At 40.0% G+C, this 17,442-nt stretch overlaps 1 protein-coding gene across 2 annotated transcripts in view; it reads right to left on the bottom strand.

The window, feature by feature from the left end:
* The window catches only part of CTTN (cortactin), a 36,582-nt gene that overhangs the window by 5,696 nt on the left and 13,444 nt on the right, over positions 1 to 17,442 (bottom strand). For both annotated transcript variants that reach the window (XM_070935312.1, XM_070935321.1), the window contains 7 exons: positions 16,825 to 16,879; positions 15,761 to 15,871; positions 13,253 to 13,363; positions 10,234 to 10,344; positions 7,373 to 7,428; positions 5,627 to 5,696; positions 3,213 to 3,361 (listed from right to left, as the gene is read on the bottom strand). In XM_070935312.1, coding sequence (XP_070791413.1) covers positions 3,213 to 3,361; positions 5,627 to 5,696; positions 7,373 to 7,428; positions 10,234 to 10,344; positions 13,253 to 13,363; positions 15,761 to 15,871; positions 16,825 to 16,879 — 663 coding nt within the window. The remainder of the gene's footprint in view (positions 1 to 3,212; positions 3,362 to 5,626; positions 5,697 to 7,372; positions 7,429 to 10,233; positions 10,345 to 13,252; positions 13,364 to 15,760; positions 15,872 to 16,824; positions 16,880 to 17,442) is intronic.

Here is a 17,442-nt window from a genome sequence, read left to right as displayed (position 1 = left end):
CCATAAATGATGATTCAGTGTTATGATGGCCTTGAAGTTACAACCACTGCAACACCCATGGGGCTGCAATTCAGGTGCTTGGCAACTGGCTCACATTTACGAGAGCTGCACATCTTGCACTGTGATTGTGACTGGCCACCTTCCCTTTGCTGACAAGCAAAGCCAATTGGGGAAGCTGGATTTGCTTAATGACCATGTGATTCACTTAATAACCATGTCAGTTACTTAACAGCAGTGATTCACTTAATGAATGTGGTAAAAACTGTAGTACAATCAGGTCTGGTCACTTGATAAAGAACCATATTGTTTAGCAATTGAACCTCCAGTCCCTGTTATGGTCATAAGTCACGGACTACCTGTATTTTAACCACCATGGAACACCACATATTTAAATACTGATAAACTGCCCACAGATACAACCTCTTGGGTGGGAGGGCAGACTATAAACATGAGATATGAATTCATGTAAACATTTTATGAATCAAGTCTATAAAACCTTGTTGACCTCAGTGTTGAAGTTTATTATTTTCCATCTTTATCAGTGATTGTGTGAGGTAAATTAAGCCATTAGAGTACTTGTGTATTGTATTATACAGGGCGCACGTATTATTCAGCAGACAGGGAATTTCTTTTTACATTAATGTCTCAAAGAGACAGTGTGGGTGGCACAAGACAGCCCATACTGGGAAAGGCTGCCTGCAATTTCTCCCAGATTATCTTTAAGATGCCTTTCATGTCTTAAATGCATTCTAATAAGGTAGCAATCAAGGAGCAATAATCTATAATTAAAACCATACACGGAACTACTAGGTTGCTTTTCCATTTCTTTGATTGAAATGACTTTCCTGCAGCTCAGCACATAAATAAAAGTGCCAATTTTTATACAATAAGCTGTCTTATTTTTCAGGAACCAAAATTACTATAGAGAAGATAGCATTCATCTCCCGTCAATAAATTTCCAACAGACTCTGCATATTTTATGGCAAATCTACCTCAGAATGTTATCAGGAATGCATTTCCTGGTAACCATATTTTACCAGAATGCAGCAAATACTTCTCCTATCTTTCTCTTTAAATTTACCAGTGAAATGTACTCTTATGACACTTTAAACAATTTAACAGAATTCAACAGGAGTACAATAATATAAAAGTGGCTAAAGATCCAATATATAATATTATATTAGTATATATCTTAATGACAATAATATAACAAATGTAATTTTAATATAATAGCCAGTTTGGACTAGTAGTTAAGATACCAGGCTAGAAACCAGAGACGGTGAGTTCAAGTCTCGCTGTAGGCATGAAAGTCAGCTGGGTGACTTTGGGCCAGGCACTCTTTCTCACCCAGTCCATCTCACATGGTTGTTGTGGGGAATATAGGGGGAAGGTGTGCTGGATACATTTGTCGCCTCAGGTTGTTTGTAAAAATAACAAAGGCAGGATTCAAATAAATAAATAAATAATCAATGTGTAAAATAAATAATTGCCACTAGAGCAGTGGCCCCCAACCTTTTCAGTACCAGGGACCAGTTCCGTGGAGAGAGATTTTTCCGCAGACTGGAGAGGACTTTGGTTTCGCATGCTGCCTGCATCCTACTGATTGGGCTTCACTTTTTTGCATGGCCCTGTTTCTGGCATGCCACAGCCTGGTGCCGGTCCATCCCGGGAGTTGGGGACCCCTGCACTAGAACTAGAGTGTAAGGAATAGGTCTTTCCCGCAGGCTACAGATCTGCCTCCAAGACAGATCATGCTATCAATAGAGGCAGTACAACTGCCTTTGTTCATAATAGAAAGGCCAACGTTAAAGGCAGACATTTATTGAAAAAGAACAGATCTATTGCTTGCACCACAAAGGCTTCCCTCTCCTCAAGATGTTACTGTAAAATTCTCCTCCATATAAAAGTGTAATTTAACAAAGGGCTATTATAGCATTTACATGAGATTCAAGCAAAAACAAGTGTTAATTTATCTAATATGAAACAGCATCTCTGATTGAATTTATCCTGAATATCATATTTGGAAAGCTGGCAATTGGTCTGTGATACCAGTTGTGGCTCTACAGATACTGCTGGTCTTTTATTTATCCTGCATCTGCATAGAGCAGGGCTGTCAAACTCAAGGCCAGTGGGCCAGATCTGGGCCACGGGGTGCTTACATCTGGCCCACAGGGCTGGCCTAGAAATAGCAAATAGCCCGTGGTGCCTCTGGCAGACAAAACAGGATACGTACCCCCCCCACCTCATTTTGGCCGGCAAAGTGCTGCAGGAGGCATCCGTCCCGTCTCCCCCTCCACCCCCCTCCCCTGGCCAGCCCATGGAGGAGAACTACAATGCTGATCCGGCCCTCGAAGAAATCCAGTTTGACGCCCCTGGCATAGAGTGACAATTTCTTATATGCTGCTCAAAAAAATAAAGGGAACACAAGCAGAAGACATCCGAGATCTGAATAAATGAAATAGCCTTATTAAATACTTTGTTCTTTATATACAGTAGTTTATACACTGCTCAAACAACTAAAGGGAACACAAAACAACACAAAAATAAGCCCTCCCTGAAAATATTTAACCGCATGCACAGCCGGTCCCTGCCATTTCCTCTGGTTAGTGTTAGGGAGACAGCTGGAAATCAGGTAAGACGGCAAGAGGATCCCCGTCTTGTTCCACGCGCCCCAAAATATGGCATCCCCAAAAATAAGGCCAAGCGCTTATTTCAGGGTTCAAAAAAAAATATAAGACAGGGTCTTATTTTTGGGAAAACACAGTAAACGAATCTAGTTTCCCCCATTGACTTTGCTTATTGGAAGCCATCTGAGAAGGTCACAAATGGTTATCACATGACCCCGAGGCAGTGCAAAGGTCATAAATACATGCCAGTTGCCAAGCAACTGAATTTGATCACCTGACTATGGGGATGCTGCAATGATTGTAGGTGTGCCACTGTAACTTCAAACGGTCACTAAACGAATTATTGTAATTCAAGGACTACCTGTATTCTCGTAACTCTTTTACAATCCATAATTTAAGAGTCTTAGAATGATTACTACTTAGTTACATAAGGGAGCTTTTAAAGAAAGCTGACACATACATACTGATCTTGATTTTACTCTCACTCAGAATCTACACTTGCAATGGTGCAACCAAAGTCAGGAGGAGATGGGAAGAGCAGAAGGGATTGTGAGATAGAAAGACAAAAGTATGAATTTCACCAACTTCGAGTGTCCTCCTAGCTTCTTCTTGTTCCTCCTTGTCCTTCGCCATCCTTTGAGCTCTTTCAATTTCCGCCTTTCTTCTGTCTTCTTGTTCTTTATCCTTAGCTAGATTTTCAAAGTTAGCTCTGATGTTGCTCGTTTTGGCATTTGCTGTAATGGTCCACAACATGAAAACGATTATCCGATAAGCCATTTTTTCCCCTCACAAATCTTCAGAAACAATTCTCAATCATTTGCTCTCAAAATCCAGACTAATTATTTAGTGTACTGGTCAGACTACAAATTATTTGTGCTTATAAAAGATCACAAGGTGTTAAGGAGAGTAACTCATTCAACTTCCTGATAGAAACATCTGCCACAAAACATGCATCAGCTGAAATGCCGAAACTAAAGTGCTTGGGTCTGTTTGATACTTTGCAACCTTCAAGTGGGTGAAACTTTGTCAACAAAGGTACCTCAAAGAGGCTATTCTGCAGACTTCTGGGAGTCATTATTCTCAAATTTGGAGAAATTGTGGCTGCTTCATAGCTGCTGTTTCAGTACCACCACTGCGCTTTTGCAGTCATGTGATCCAGGGGTGAAATGTAAAATTTGTTACTACCGGTTCTATGGGCGTGGCTTGGTGGGGGGGTGGGGGTAATGTGACTGGGTGGGCGTGGCCAACTTTTTTTTTTTTTTTAAACTTTTCAAAGCATTTTTTCTACAACCTCTTCGGCCGAAGAGATTGCAGAAAAAAATGCTTTGAAAAGCCTCTCTGACGATCAGGCAACTCAGCTGGGATTGTCAGAGACTTTTTAAAGCATTTTTTTTTTACCATCTTTTTGGCCGAAGAGGTTGCAGAAAAAAATGCTTTGAAAAGCCTCTGAGGTTCCCAGCTGAGCCGCACGATCATCAGAGATTTTTTTAAAAAAACTTTTAAAAGCATTTTTTTGTCGGAAGAGGTTGTAGAAAAAATGCTTTTAAAAGTAAAAAAAAAAAAAGCCTCTGATAATCGTGTGGCTCAGCTGGGCATGGGGGGGGGGCCGCAGGGATTTTTGCTACTGGTTCTCCAAACCACCTGCCGCCATCGCTACCGCCATCGGGTGATCCGGTCCAAACCAGGAACATTTCATCCCTGATGTGATCCCCATTTTCCATGACAGCTTCCTGGCCACTAGTCCAATCTCTTACTTCCCTCCCCTCCCCTGCCTGTTGGGAAAGGGAGGGGAGAGGAGGGAGATTTCTGATGCTCATTGCCAACTTCTCACAAGGAAATTCAATGGGGGGAAGCCAAACAGGAAGTCAAAGTCAATGGCCACCCCACTGATTTTTTGCCCATGGTCATTTTGTTTTCTTTGTTTAGGCAAAGGGTCCCCAAAGGGTCACGGATTGTCTAGTCTTACTGATTTAAATTAGGAAATGAAAGGTAGCTCCAAATATACAACTAAAGATAGGTTCACACATTCGGTTTAAATAATAGCCCTGCTCTCCAAGGATTGTAGGCAGAAAACAAAAGCCGTGGTGGTGCAGTGGTTAGAGTGCAGTACTGCAGGATATTTCTGCTGGCTGGCTGCTGCCTGCAATTTGGCAGTTCAAATCTCACCGGGCTAAAAGTTGACACAGCCTTCCATCCTTCCGAGGTGGGTAAAATGAGGACCCAGATTGTTGGGGGCAATATGCTGACTCTGTAAACCACTTAGAGAGGGCTGTAAAGCACTCTCAAGCGGTGTATAAGTCTAAGAGCTATTGCTATATTACAGTGATGGCGAACTCGGTGCTGAAAAGGTCGCACGGAAGCGTTGCAGGTGTATGAGCACATTTGTCGGGACCACACTCTGGAAAAGCCAAATTTCTGGGTTCTAGCGCGCATGCACGCCCGATGAATAGCTGGCTGGCATGCATGCGCAGGCTGGTTTTTGGCACTGCTGAGTGCACGAAGGGATTGCGCTGCGGAAAAGCTGAACTTTTGGGTTATAGCACGCATGCACATACAACGATCAGCTGGCCAGCACACATACACAGGCTGGTTTTCACATGAAGGACAGCTGATCATTGTTCACGTATGCGTGCCAGAAACCCAAAAGACAAACAGGCAAGGCTGTGAGTGCCGGGTGATGGCTTCACGTGCCACTTTGGGCATGTGGGCCATAGGTTTGCCATCACGGCTATATTAGATGGCTATCCCAAAGGTGCTTTTCCAAGAGACAACTGGGCTTTCTGTTTTTTCTTTGAAGATGTTTTGCTTCTCATCCAAGAAGCTTCTTCAGCTCTTAGATGGCTACTTGACTTCTGTTTTTTTCACCCACGCTTTAAAAGCTAGACATTTCAAGACTTGTTAGCAGCTCTTTGCTGATATAATGAGAGCCCTGAGATTTTTAAGATGTTAAAGGAAACTCAACTAGATAGTTAAAAAAAGCATGAAAGGGGGGATCTTACCAGCTTCTACTGGTTTGGTCTTCTGGTATGTTGAAGACAATTTTTCAATATCTTCGAAAGATGATGCATTCTATCAATACAAGGAAATGGAAACCAGTTCATGTAAAGCCCTGTTCCTCAACATTGGCAACTTTAACTCCAACTTACTTGCTGGCTGGAGAATTTTAGAATTTGAAGTTCACATATTTTAAAGTTACTAAGGGTGAGAAACATTGACATACAGGAACAAAAATAAATTCCTTAGACAAACTACATTTACTTCCACATCATAGGTAACTCAGATACACAAGTTCTTCTCAGACATTCTGAAATGAATTTATATAAAACAGAAAGATTTTTCAATTTTAATCTTCCTCTTAACTGGGAAAGCTGCATTAAAACTGTAATGTGTTCATACTGTATATGCATACATAAAACAGAATAACAGAGATGGAAGGGACCTTAGAGGTTTTCTAGTCCAACTCCCTGCTCCAGCAGACCCTATACCAGTGGTGAAATTTTTTTTACTACTGGTTCTGTGGGCGTGGCTTGGTGAACATGGTGTGGCTTGGTGGGCATGGCAGGGGAAGGATACTACAAAATGAGCTCTGGTGGCTCAGCAGACTAAAGCACTGTTATTAACATCCACTTACATCTGCCGCCTGCAATTACTGCAAGTTCAAATCTTACCAGGGTCAAGGTTGACTCAGCCTTCCATCCTTTCTAAGGTAGGTAAAATGAGGACCCAGATTATGGGGGCAATAAACTGACTTTGTATAAAATATACAAAAGAATGAAGGCTATTGCTTAACACATTGTAAGCCGCCCTGAGTCTCCGGAGAAGGGCGGCATATAAATCAAATTTAAAAAAAGAAATCCCCATTCCTTCCTCACTCCTGGGAGATATTACAAAAGGACATTACAAAATCTCCATTCCCTCCCCACTCTGGGGCCAGCCAGAGGTGGTATTTGCCAGTTCTCCAAACTACTCAAAATTTCCGCTACTGGTTCTCCAGCTGGATTTCACCCCTGCCCTATACCATCCCAGACAAGTGGCTATCCAGTCTCTTCTTAAAAGCCTCTAGTAATGGAACACCCACAACTTCTGAAGGCAACCTGTTCCACTGGTTAATTGTTCTCACCGCTAGGAAATTTCTCCTTAGTTCTAGGCCTATTCCAACTCTGTTATTCTATGATTCCTGCTAGCCAATTGTTCCTTTTCTTTTCACACTTGCACTAAATTGTCTAGGCTTCTGTTATAAAGCAAAAATCTTAATAATCTGTAAAAGACAGCTGTGCATGTTTCAAAAATAACATGCAATGGTTCAGAATTCATGCAAAACCAGAGCAACTTTGGGCTGCTATATTGAGAAGCAGGAAGTTGCTCTTGTTTGCATGAATTCTACTCATTAAAGCAGCCCATCTTTTTTCATTCTTGCACATGTACCTAAAAGGTTTGCTGCTTTGTGGTCTGAATTAAATATAGGCTGCTATAATAAGTTGGTTCATTAAAGCTGCTGTATCTCCCCCCCCCCCCCCCGTTTTGAACACAGGAACTTTTTTAAAAAACCTGCATGATTTATTGAACAGTACAGAGGAGCTGGCCCTAAGTGAGGTCTGGAGCAGTTCTTTGCAATCTTTTCTGTGGACTGCAGAGTCCTATTTAACAAGACAAGAATGTCTTCAGAGAAAGTACCCTTTATGATAGTGGAATGATTTTTAGTGTTAGTGGAGAATTCTAACCCCATAACTCATTTAATTCAATACCTTGTCCATCCGATCTTTCTGGACACCATACTTTCCACCAAATCCTTTAGAATAATCTAAAAGCAGAACAAAAATATTGTAAATGCTTTTCTCTCAATGGCTACCAAAAGGATGTTCATGCACAAAGTACTCAGTGACTGCAGCCAAGCCAAAATACAAAATAAGTAGATGCAAAAGGAAGGGTATATATTCTGAGGGCCCCAAAGCATTGGCAGGTATGCAAGTGACAGCAGGCTAAAGCATGCTTCCACATCCATTGGCTGAAATGAAATCAGATCCGAGCAAAGAAAGAGGTGCTCTCCCTCAAGAACCCGGCCTCAGGCCACCTCCACAATGCAGCCTTGAGCAATTGTTAGAGGAGAGATTGAAGTCAGACATTCTGCCTCTTCGCGAAGGCCACTATTTCAAGGCATTACGTGCTGTTTACTTAAAAAGAACAAGTACTGTGAATATCTTAAGGATTTAAAAATAATGGCCATGTTATGTTTTTAAAGATTGCCAACAACAATACATTTAAATGCTGGACAAACATGTTTGTGCTGGACATACAGTAGTAAAAATCACAAGGATGAATCAAGATTATTAATATATTTTATCTCCTGCTTACTTTGACTTATTTTACAGACAGACGCAATGCACATATATATTACATAGATACACATTTTTGTGAGAGAAACATGAAAAACTGGAATTAAGTTTATTTACCTAAAATGTTAATGATATAATAATTCCAGATGTGCTCATGTTAACGAATACACTGCATGAAGCAAATTATTACTCAAATATAAAGTTCTTATCTAGCTGCCAGCTCAGGTATATTTCTAATGGAAAAAAATTAAAATCATTCTACAATCATTATCATATAATATATAGCTATATCATCAACTTCAGTACTAATCTTGGCAAAGGGATTTTGTATTTTCATTTTGAAAGCATTTTTATCATAATTTTCTGTAATTAGTAAAGAAATCTGGAGTTGTGTACTAAAGATATAGGAGCCAAAGGATTTACTGGCCAGATTATGGAAAGAAAGGAAGTGCTGTGGTTAAAAATATACATGATGTTGAGCACCTCCAAAGTTTGCTGGAATGTACACCAAGCAGCACAATTAGATGGGATGATGCACTGTCATTCAGGATTATTAAAGTAACTGAAGGTCACTTAATTATTTTCCTGATGTATATGCAAAGGAAGAGGAAATTAAAGTTGCCATGCATTGTATAGGGCTTTGCAATGAATGAGCAGCTTAGGTCTGGGTTAGAAATGACGGCACTGGGTAAGAGTTAGAAGCGGAAACTCTGCCTTGTTGTGACTCGTGCTTCGCTAGCTTCTCCTTGTAGTCAAAGCCCACAGCTGATGGGTCCTGCCTTTCGGTTTGAACACCAAATTTCCCTCCGAAACCACTCTTATAATCTGAGAAATTCAGTATATAAGGATAAGGGGGGAAAAAAAAAAACCAAGGGAAGGAAGGAGATGGGGGAAAGAGGAACATGTTTAGACGCAACGTACATCAGCTAAAAAGCTTGTTAAAAACAGTTGTGGAAAGGGGTAGGGGAAGGTTTTGTCTAAAAAGAGATTATTACCTGTAGATGTTAAATGTTGAGAAATAGCCTAAACTTTTTTTAGACTGTATAATTTCATGCTGGAGCTTACAGTAATTCCAAATGGAAGTGTTTGTTGCTATTGAGTATACATATAACACTCACACATCCAACATAGCAGGAGATGTCTTTTTTTAACTTTCTCTCATATGCTCATTTTCCAGAGGCACATTTTGAAAGAAGAAAGTATCAGACATGCAATTACTCCCCACTCCACTTTACCATCATCTGAAGTTCAACAGTCCCTTCAAAATGTTAAGAAGCATGCAGTCTGACACAAAATGGTTAACTTCCCACACAATATGCAGTAGTTGTGAACCTGAATGTAAATTCTGCATTTATATTCAGGTGTGGAATATAACACAGAGACACAAACACACATTTAACCAATGTAATATGCCAGATACACTAAACAAATTACCGTTTCTTATTTCAGACTACTCGCTTTTAATCATGGTTCAGTGCAAATTTAAAATACACACAATCCCTGCCAGATTAAATTTTCTGCACTGTATAGGTACTTACAAATATAATTGGTGCTGGAAATTATGTTGCTAAGTGGGGCAGTCATTAAGTGAGTTGCACCTAATATATGACCTTTTTGTTGTGATTGTTAAGTGAACCCCTGTGGTCATTAAATGAATGCAGCGTCCCCCATTGGTTTCGCTTGTCGGAAGCCAGCTAGGAAGGCGGCAAGTGGTGATCACGTGACCTCTGGACGTAAATACATACTGGTTGCCAAACACCGCAACTGGGATGCTGTGGCAATTGTAAGTGCAAAGACCGATCATTAAATCACTTTTTTCAGGACCATCATAACTTTCAACAGTTATTAAACAAATAATCATAAACTGAAGATTACCTGTAAACAGCTGCTCATGAAAAGCTGCATTTTGTGTAAAATAGACTTACTCAGTTCCTACTGCTTTAGCCTTTTTTAGATACTACTGAATCGCCAAATGAGTAGGGAAGCCCTATTTTCAAATCTTTAAATAAAGGCTGGAGAGATAATTCAATAACAACAGAATAGCTCTCCTCTCCTGTTTTAACAAATTAAGATTAAATTTCTCCTTTCTGATTACAATCTATCTCTCCCCCCACCACCCGCCCACTCTAGAATTCCAAGAACAGTAAAGTGAGCAGCTATGCACAAAAGCAATTGCATGCAGTAGCAATTAGCCATATTTATTTACCTATTTCTATTTTTAACTATCGAATGTTATGCCCAATAGTGCATGCAAAGCTTATCAATAAATGTACCTTTTTGAGATTCATGCAACTGTACTTTTTCCTGGTGATCCCAGCCAAGTGCACATTTATCCTGTCTGTCAGTCTGTATGCCAAACTTTCCACCAAAACCTTTCGTATAGTCTGTGTAAAGGAAACATTACAAGATGTTATTTGGATCTGATTGTTTTCTAGGAAGTCATTTTAAGTGTTTTTTTCTTGGTTTTTAACCCAAAAGAAAATAGCAAGACATCCAAAACCTTTGGACCAGTCAGTAATTCTCAGCCCAGCCCACCTCACAAGATAGTTGTTATTGTTGTGGGGAAAATAGAGGAGTGGGAAGGAGTACTATATATGTTTGCTACCTTGAGTAAAGTAATAAAAGTGGGACAAAACTCAAATAAATAAATATATGGATAATATCTAGAAACAAGAGAGGAACAAAGAAAATGCTAAAAAAAAAAAAACTAATATGCCAAGGTTGTAATCATAATCATTCATTGGATTCAGACTTAAATATTGAATGTGCACGCCTAACAATTTTGCAATTTCAGTCTACAATGTTGCCTTTGAAAGGCTTATCAATAATAATCAACCCTCTTTTGTTTTCCAACCAAATAATGGTGGACAAGGTTATTAATACACGTAAAATAACAAAAGCCCACACATTCAAAAGTATAATTAAAGCATATTTACAAAGTAATTGTTTGGTTTACATATAAAGCTAAGCCATATGTACAGTAGCTTGGCACGAATAGGATGAGTGAATGGAATAAATGAATAAACCATTGGATGTTTTAGAAAGAAAACTATAACCTGAAACTACGGTCCATTAATAGCCTAATAACTTGAATCAAAATTGAACATAATATGCAAGCACAGGAACTTGGTTTGCTTGTGATTTCCTGGCACAGCTGGCTTTTTGCGTCCTGTTCTGTCTGTCTACAGAAGTTCAAGGCAGATACAGATAAAAAGGGAGAGAGACCAAACGCCACCCCCCCACCCCCAAGAATTATCTCAACAAACCATGGTGACTTTGCAAGACTGACTCTGGCTTATTTAACAAACTCTGGCTTAGTAGGCTGTCTAAATGCAGTTAATTGTTTAATTTAAATCAGTAATCCATAAAAGCATATTCTTGTAAATCAAAGCAACCAAACTTGTTAGTGGCGGCTGTTTATGCTCGATATCAAAGACCAGCAGGTATTTGCTACATCAAATTATGAAATATATTGTCTCACTTTTTCTTCTAGATAGTAAAACATCAGTCTGAACTATGCATAACTATGCATAACTATGCTGAACTATCCTCCCCTGGATGGGGAGGAACAGGCTTCGGCTCAACCCTTCCAAGACCGAGTGGCTGTGGATGCCGGCGTCCCGGTATAGCCAGCTGGTGCCATCGCTGGCTATTGGGGGCGAGTCATTGACCCCCACAGAGGGGGCTCGCAACTTGGGCGTCCTCCTGGACACACGGCTGTCTTTAGAAGAGCATATGACGGCCGTGGCCAGGGGGGCTTTTTATCAGGTTCGCCTGATACGCCAGTTGCGCCCCTTTCTGGATCGGGACTCCTTGTGCACAGTCACTCATGCCTTGGTTACGTCACGCCTGGACTACTGTAACGCTCTCTACATGGGGCTCCCCCTGAGGAGCACCCGGAGGCTCCAGCTGGTGCAGAATGCGGCCGCGCGGGTGATTATGGAAGCGACGTGGCGCTCCCACGTAACACCTCTCCTGCGCGAGCTGCATTGGCTCCCGGTGGTCTTCCGGGTGCGCTTTAAGGTGTTGGTTCTCATCTTTAAAGCGCTCCATGGCTTAGGGCCAGGGTATTTGCGAGACCGCCTGCTGCTACCGATAACCTCCCACCAGCCAATACGCTCTCACAGACAGGGCCTCCTCGGGGTGCCGTCGGTCAGGCAATGTCAGCTGGCGGCCCCCAGGGGGCGAGCCTTCTCTGTGGGGGCACCCGCCCTGTGGAATGAGCTGCCTCCTGGAATACGATTGATCCCGGACCTCCGGACCTTCCGTAAAGCCCTGAAGACGTTTTTATTTCATCAAGTCGGCCTAGCCTAAATGGTTTTTAATTGGGATTTTAAATTTTATGGATTTGGGGTTTTAAATTTGGGTAGCCAATGATTTAATTCTTTTAATTATCTTAACTTTTGCATTTGTATGTTTTTTAATTTTGGCTGTTCACTGCCCTGAGTCCCTTCTGGGAGAAGGGCGGTATACAAATTAAATTAATAAATAAATAATAAATAAATAAATAATAAATGAAGGCTCTGATCCATCATGAAGTTAGCTGAAAAGTTCTGTTTTAGACTTATTTTTATTATCCTACAAGCCCTATTGAAGAAACTGACTAGATTTTATTGTTCCAAGTAATTTTGGAGACTTTTTTTTAATGGAGAGTCAGATTATAGTAACAAACAATCTCTTAAAATACATTTTTATGACAGAAAAAAGGAAAGAAAGGATTTTCATAAAATAGTTTGTAGATTTAAGACTTGAAAGCAGGGGTGAAATGCTACTGGTTCGCTCCGGTTTGAGCGAACCGGTAGTGATAAAAACTACCTGTTTGGGTGAACCGGTAGTAAAAAAATGCTTTAAAAAGGAAAAAAATCTTCCCACGATCACAGCTGTGCCGCTCGTCGGAACCTTTTTTCCCCCTTTTTTAAAGCATTTTTTTACTACTTATTCGCCTGAACCGGTAGTAAAAACTACTTTAAAAAAGTAAACAAAAAGGTTCCGATGATCGCGCAGCACAGTTGTGATCGTCGGAACCTTTTTTTTTTACTTTTTTAATGCATTTTTTTACTACTGGTTCAGGCGAATAGGTAGTAAAAATGCTTTAAAAAGTTTTTTTAAAAATGTTGGCCACACCCACCCAGTCACATGACCCCCCCCACCAAGCCACAGAACCGGTAGCAAAAAAAAAAATTTGCATTTCATCACTGCTTGAAAGCCTTGGTTCATGCAGATATATTACAATTTCAGGTTTAAAGAAGGTCAAGTCATAAACAATTTCATGGAATAAAATAAAGTAAAAACCTTTCTGCGATTCATGTTTTTCAGTTTTGCCCTGGTATTCAAAGCCAACAGCACTTTTATCCACTTTCTCTTTGTCCACACCATATTTACCACCAAAACCTTTAGAATAATCTGGAGATGGGAGTAAAAAAAACAGAGTCATTCATAATAGTACAAACTAAAGACATAGGACTTTTTATCATTTATTCGGTTCACTTTTACTGACTTTTGGCATGGATAAAAAAAATTACCATAATCATTTAGCCAAAGGTTATTTTTAATGGAAAGAGTTGTGGGTTCAGCTGAGTCATCAAGAGATGAGACTCTGAGGGTCAGTTGGAGGAAGATGAGCTAGAGCAAGTTCATTTTAAAGACGGATTAACCCAGAATTTGGTTTCCCTTAACTATGGCTAACGATGCTTTCAATGCACATGCAGTAAAACTAGAAGAGCTAAGCAGGGGTTTTGAACATGTTTTTGTAAACTGTGAATATGGTCTTGTAAACTGGCTGTCACATAAGGAAGGGAGTGATGTGCCTAGAATCAGTTCTATGCCAGAGGTAAGTCAACAATACATGTTCCAAGTGAACCTTTGTAGTTAAGTACAAAGAAGTAAGCAACTATTCTATGATTTGAAACCTGTTCCACTATAGCAGAGAGGTTTTGTCATTCCTTCCAATAAGTTTGCAAAAAGACTATCCATTTCTGGCAGCAAGCTCCAGTGATATTGCTTGAGAAGTATCAGAATTCTGAACAAGGTATAGCATTTTTTGGGGGGTGGGAATGCTATTTGGAAAAAAATAATTACCATCGTGCCCAAGTGGAAATGGGGAGATCTGTGCTTAAGCCTACCCTCAGTCATATAAATTGTCTGAGTGACTTCAGGAAAGTCGCTATCGTTCAACCCAAACTACCTCACAGGATTTAAGTTATTTAAGTGGTCTTAAGATATGTTTCTTGGAAGTTTGCCTTTAAAAATGTTTTAAGAACCATGCAGAAAATACATGAATGCATATGACCTACCAATTCAGCTTAATTCAAAACTAATGTAACAATTATAAAGCAATGAAAATCATTTTGGGCAGAAAAATTGAGAACCAGACTTCAATAAATGCATACTCTCTATGCCTTGGAGACAACTGCCTAAAGGGAATGCAGTAAACCATATGCCACAATCTATGTTGTATAAAATGTACTTTGAATCACAACTTCCCCATACACAAGAACAGAAAGTGAAAGAAATGATTGCAAAAATTATTCAAATTCCTAAAAATTATTCAAATTCCTATCAAACTCCCACTTTTTTTGACAGAAATGCAGACAAAATTTGGAAGGAAGCAGAAAACTAATACAGTATAGGAAGACCTTACTTCATTTAGAGAAGAGAGGATTAGAAACTTCAACTCTGTCTTTTTTTCAGTGCAAATCTGAACATGTGTCCTTAGACATCAAATCTCACTGGATTCAATGAATTTTTTTTAATGACTCAATGCTCTTCTAGAATAAAGATGAAATTTGAAAGTATTTTTCGCATTATAAGATGCACTGGACCAAGCTAAGACACACATTAGCTTTAGAGGAGGAAAATAAGGGGAAAAAAATCTGCCTCTGCCTCCCAGCATCCATCTGGTATTCATCTGGCTAGCGTCCTAACAGCAAACCGCCTGATCAGCTTCAGCACATTATCTCAGCCCCAACACGTGGCTCGTCAGGGCCCCGCTCCATTGCGCCCACCACCGGTCAACTGAGCTGAGCTGCTGCTGCCAGGTAACACTGAAGCCTTCGCTGCTGAGCAGCTGATTGGCGGTTGGATCGGCCTCCTGGAATACCACCAATCAGCTGTTCTAGGCAGCGGGGATCGCCACCGCCTATCACTGCTTAGAACAGCTGATTGGCAGTATTCCGGGAGATTAATTCAACCACCAATCAGCTGCTCGGCAGCAAAGACTCCAGCGTTCCCCAGCAGCGGCTCTAACAATATTCACTCTATAAGATGCAGACATTTTCACCCACTTTTTTGTGGGGGAAAAGTGTGTCTTATAGTGCGAAAAATACGGTACTTCCTGTAGAGGCAGAACATGGATATTTTTAACTCTAACTGTATAACATTTTCTCATTTGACTCTTCCAGTAAATTCTGTTATAGATAGCACCCACAACAGTGTTAATTACCATTATTTTTGTCAAACAAAAGCAGAATACACTAGAAAGGGGTATCCCACTAGATGGGATTATTTCTCAAGCTAGGGTTACATCAGGGCTAAATCCAATGATACGTTGTTAGAGTAAAATGGACTGTGGGGTGGTTATGTTTGCGCATACATACACACTGAACTCCCTGTATTTTAATATCTTCTATTCCATAAGCATCCACACAGGCAGAAAACATAGAACTAGAAATATTCTACACATCAACTAACTTCTCAGAAATGAAGTGATAATGAAGCTATAAAAACAAGAAGAATTCTTGCAGTCTTGTAAAGAGAAGGAATTATTTAGGACCTTGCTATGATATTGTCTTAACAACAAACCTTTCTGGGATTCATGTTTCTCTGTTTTTCCTTGGTAATCAAATCCCATGGCACTCTTGTCTACTCTGTCAGCCTGCACACCGTACTTCCCACCAAATCCACTTGAGTAGTCTGAGAAGAGAGCAAAATACACCATGTATCAGAAATTACTGTAGGAGCAGCAGCACAAAAGAATGGGTATCACTGCTGATAAACTACAGTTATGATCAAGTTCATTGATAAGTGCTCCCCATACCCCATTGAATCCCATTATTTGATAGCACCACTATGTACTATTGGCAAACTGTCCTAGAATTTGGAGACTCTCCAAAGGGAATTTAGGATGCCTTCAGAATTTCTGCCAGTATTAAAGGTCTTTACATTTGTGTCAGCAATCTGGATTGTGACCTACATTACCAATAACAAACTCTTAACAAGTCACACAATTTCTGCTATTTTATCACTTCCTGCCTTAGTGCTCTACTTTTCAAAATGAGGGAAGCAGTGATTTATGATGTTAAGTATCACTGTCATCAATTCAAATATTAATTCCAAAAGGATATCATTCAGGAATGCTTACTTTTCTTAGCCATGTAACTGTTGTTGCTCTATCACTCTATAGGCTCACACATTAAGCATTCATATAAGTGTTATCAATGAATCAGAATTGAGCTGGAAGGGACCTTGGAGGTTTCCTAGTCCAACCCGCTGCTCAAGCAGGAGACCCTACACCACTTCAGAGGTGTCTGCCAGTCTTTTCTTAAAAACCTCAAGTAACGAAGCACCTACAATTTCTGAAGGCAAGCTGTTCCACTGGTTAACTATCCTCACTGTTAGGAAGTTTTTCCTTGATTCCAGGTTATTTTGCTAAAAACTGGGATATGCTTAACTAGGCTTTATTAATACCTGCAGCAATTAACTGGTAAGAGAGAAATTAATGATAAAGTATCTTATTCAGTGTTGTGGTAAATTTTTATTCTACCTGTGGATTGATTATGTACATGTATTTAAGTAAAATAACTCCAAAGCAGATTTTGTCAAATCTTTTACATGCTTTGAACAGATTATTTCTCAGTGTAAATTACCTTTCTGAGAAGCATGTTTCTCTGTTTTTCCTTGGTATTCAAATCCCACAGCAGACTGCAAAGAAAAATAATGCAACAAAAAGTTCTCATTTATAAAATGAGGGGGGTAGAAAAAGGGTAGATTATGAGCAGAAATCGCTAAACTGGGAGATATAATAATATTATTATGCTAAATTAGGAGTTATTATATAATGTTATAGTAGAATGTCATTTTGAAATGTATAGTATAAGGGGGATATGATAATATTATTAGAAAGAAAGGGTCAGCATATGGGGATGGAGTAAGGGGATGGTAAAGTATTATATAATCTGTTATGAATTTGGGTTTTATTATGAAGAAGCCACAGGGGGAGGGGAGGGGGAGGGGGGTTAGGGAGGAGGGGGGGAAAAAGGGGGGGGAAATTTGTATTTGAAAAACTTTTTCAATAAAAAAAAAGTTCTCATTTATAAAAGTTAGAACTGTCATCTTTTCAGGAGCTAGCTATATTTTGGGGCAATCTTGCACAATAGTTGAGCCCCCCCCCATTTTCAAATGGGCCCAGCATTCACCTGAGTTTTCTGCCATTTTTACACCATCATATTACTGTAGCTGAGATGAGAGGATGCTGTTTGGGACCC

Source organism: Pituophis catenifer, unplaced genomic scaffold (assembly GCF_029215685.1).
Source record: "Pituophis catenifer annectens isolate HBS135680 unplaced genomic scaffold, rPitCat1.0.hap2 SCAF_1, whole genome shotgun sequence".
Classification (NCBI taxonomy): domain Eukaryota; kingdom Metazoa; phylum Chordata; class Lepidosauria; order Squamata; family Colubridae; genus Pituophis; species Pituophis catenifer.
This window is presented reverse-complemented; position numbering and strand designations above follow the sequence as displayed.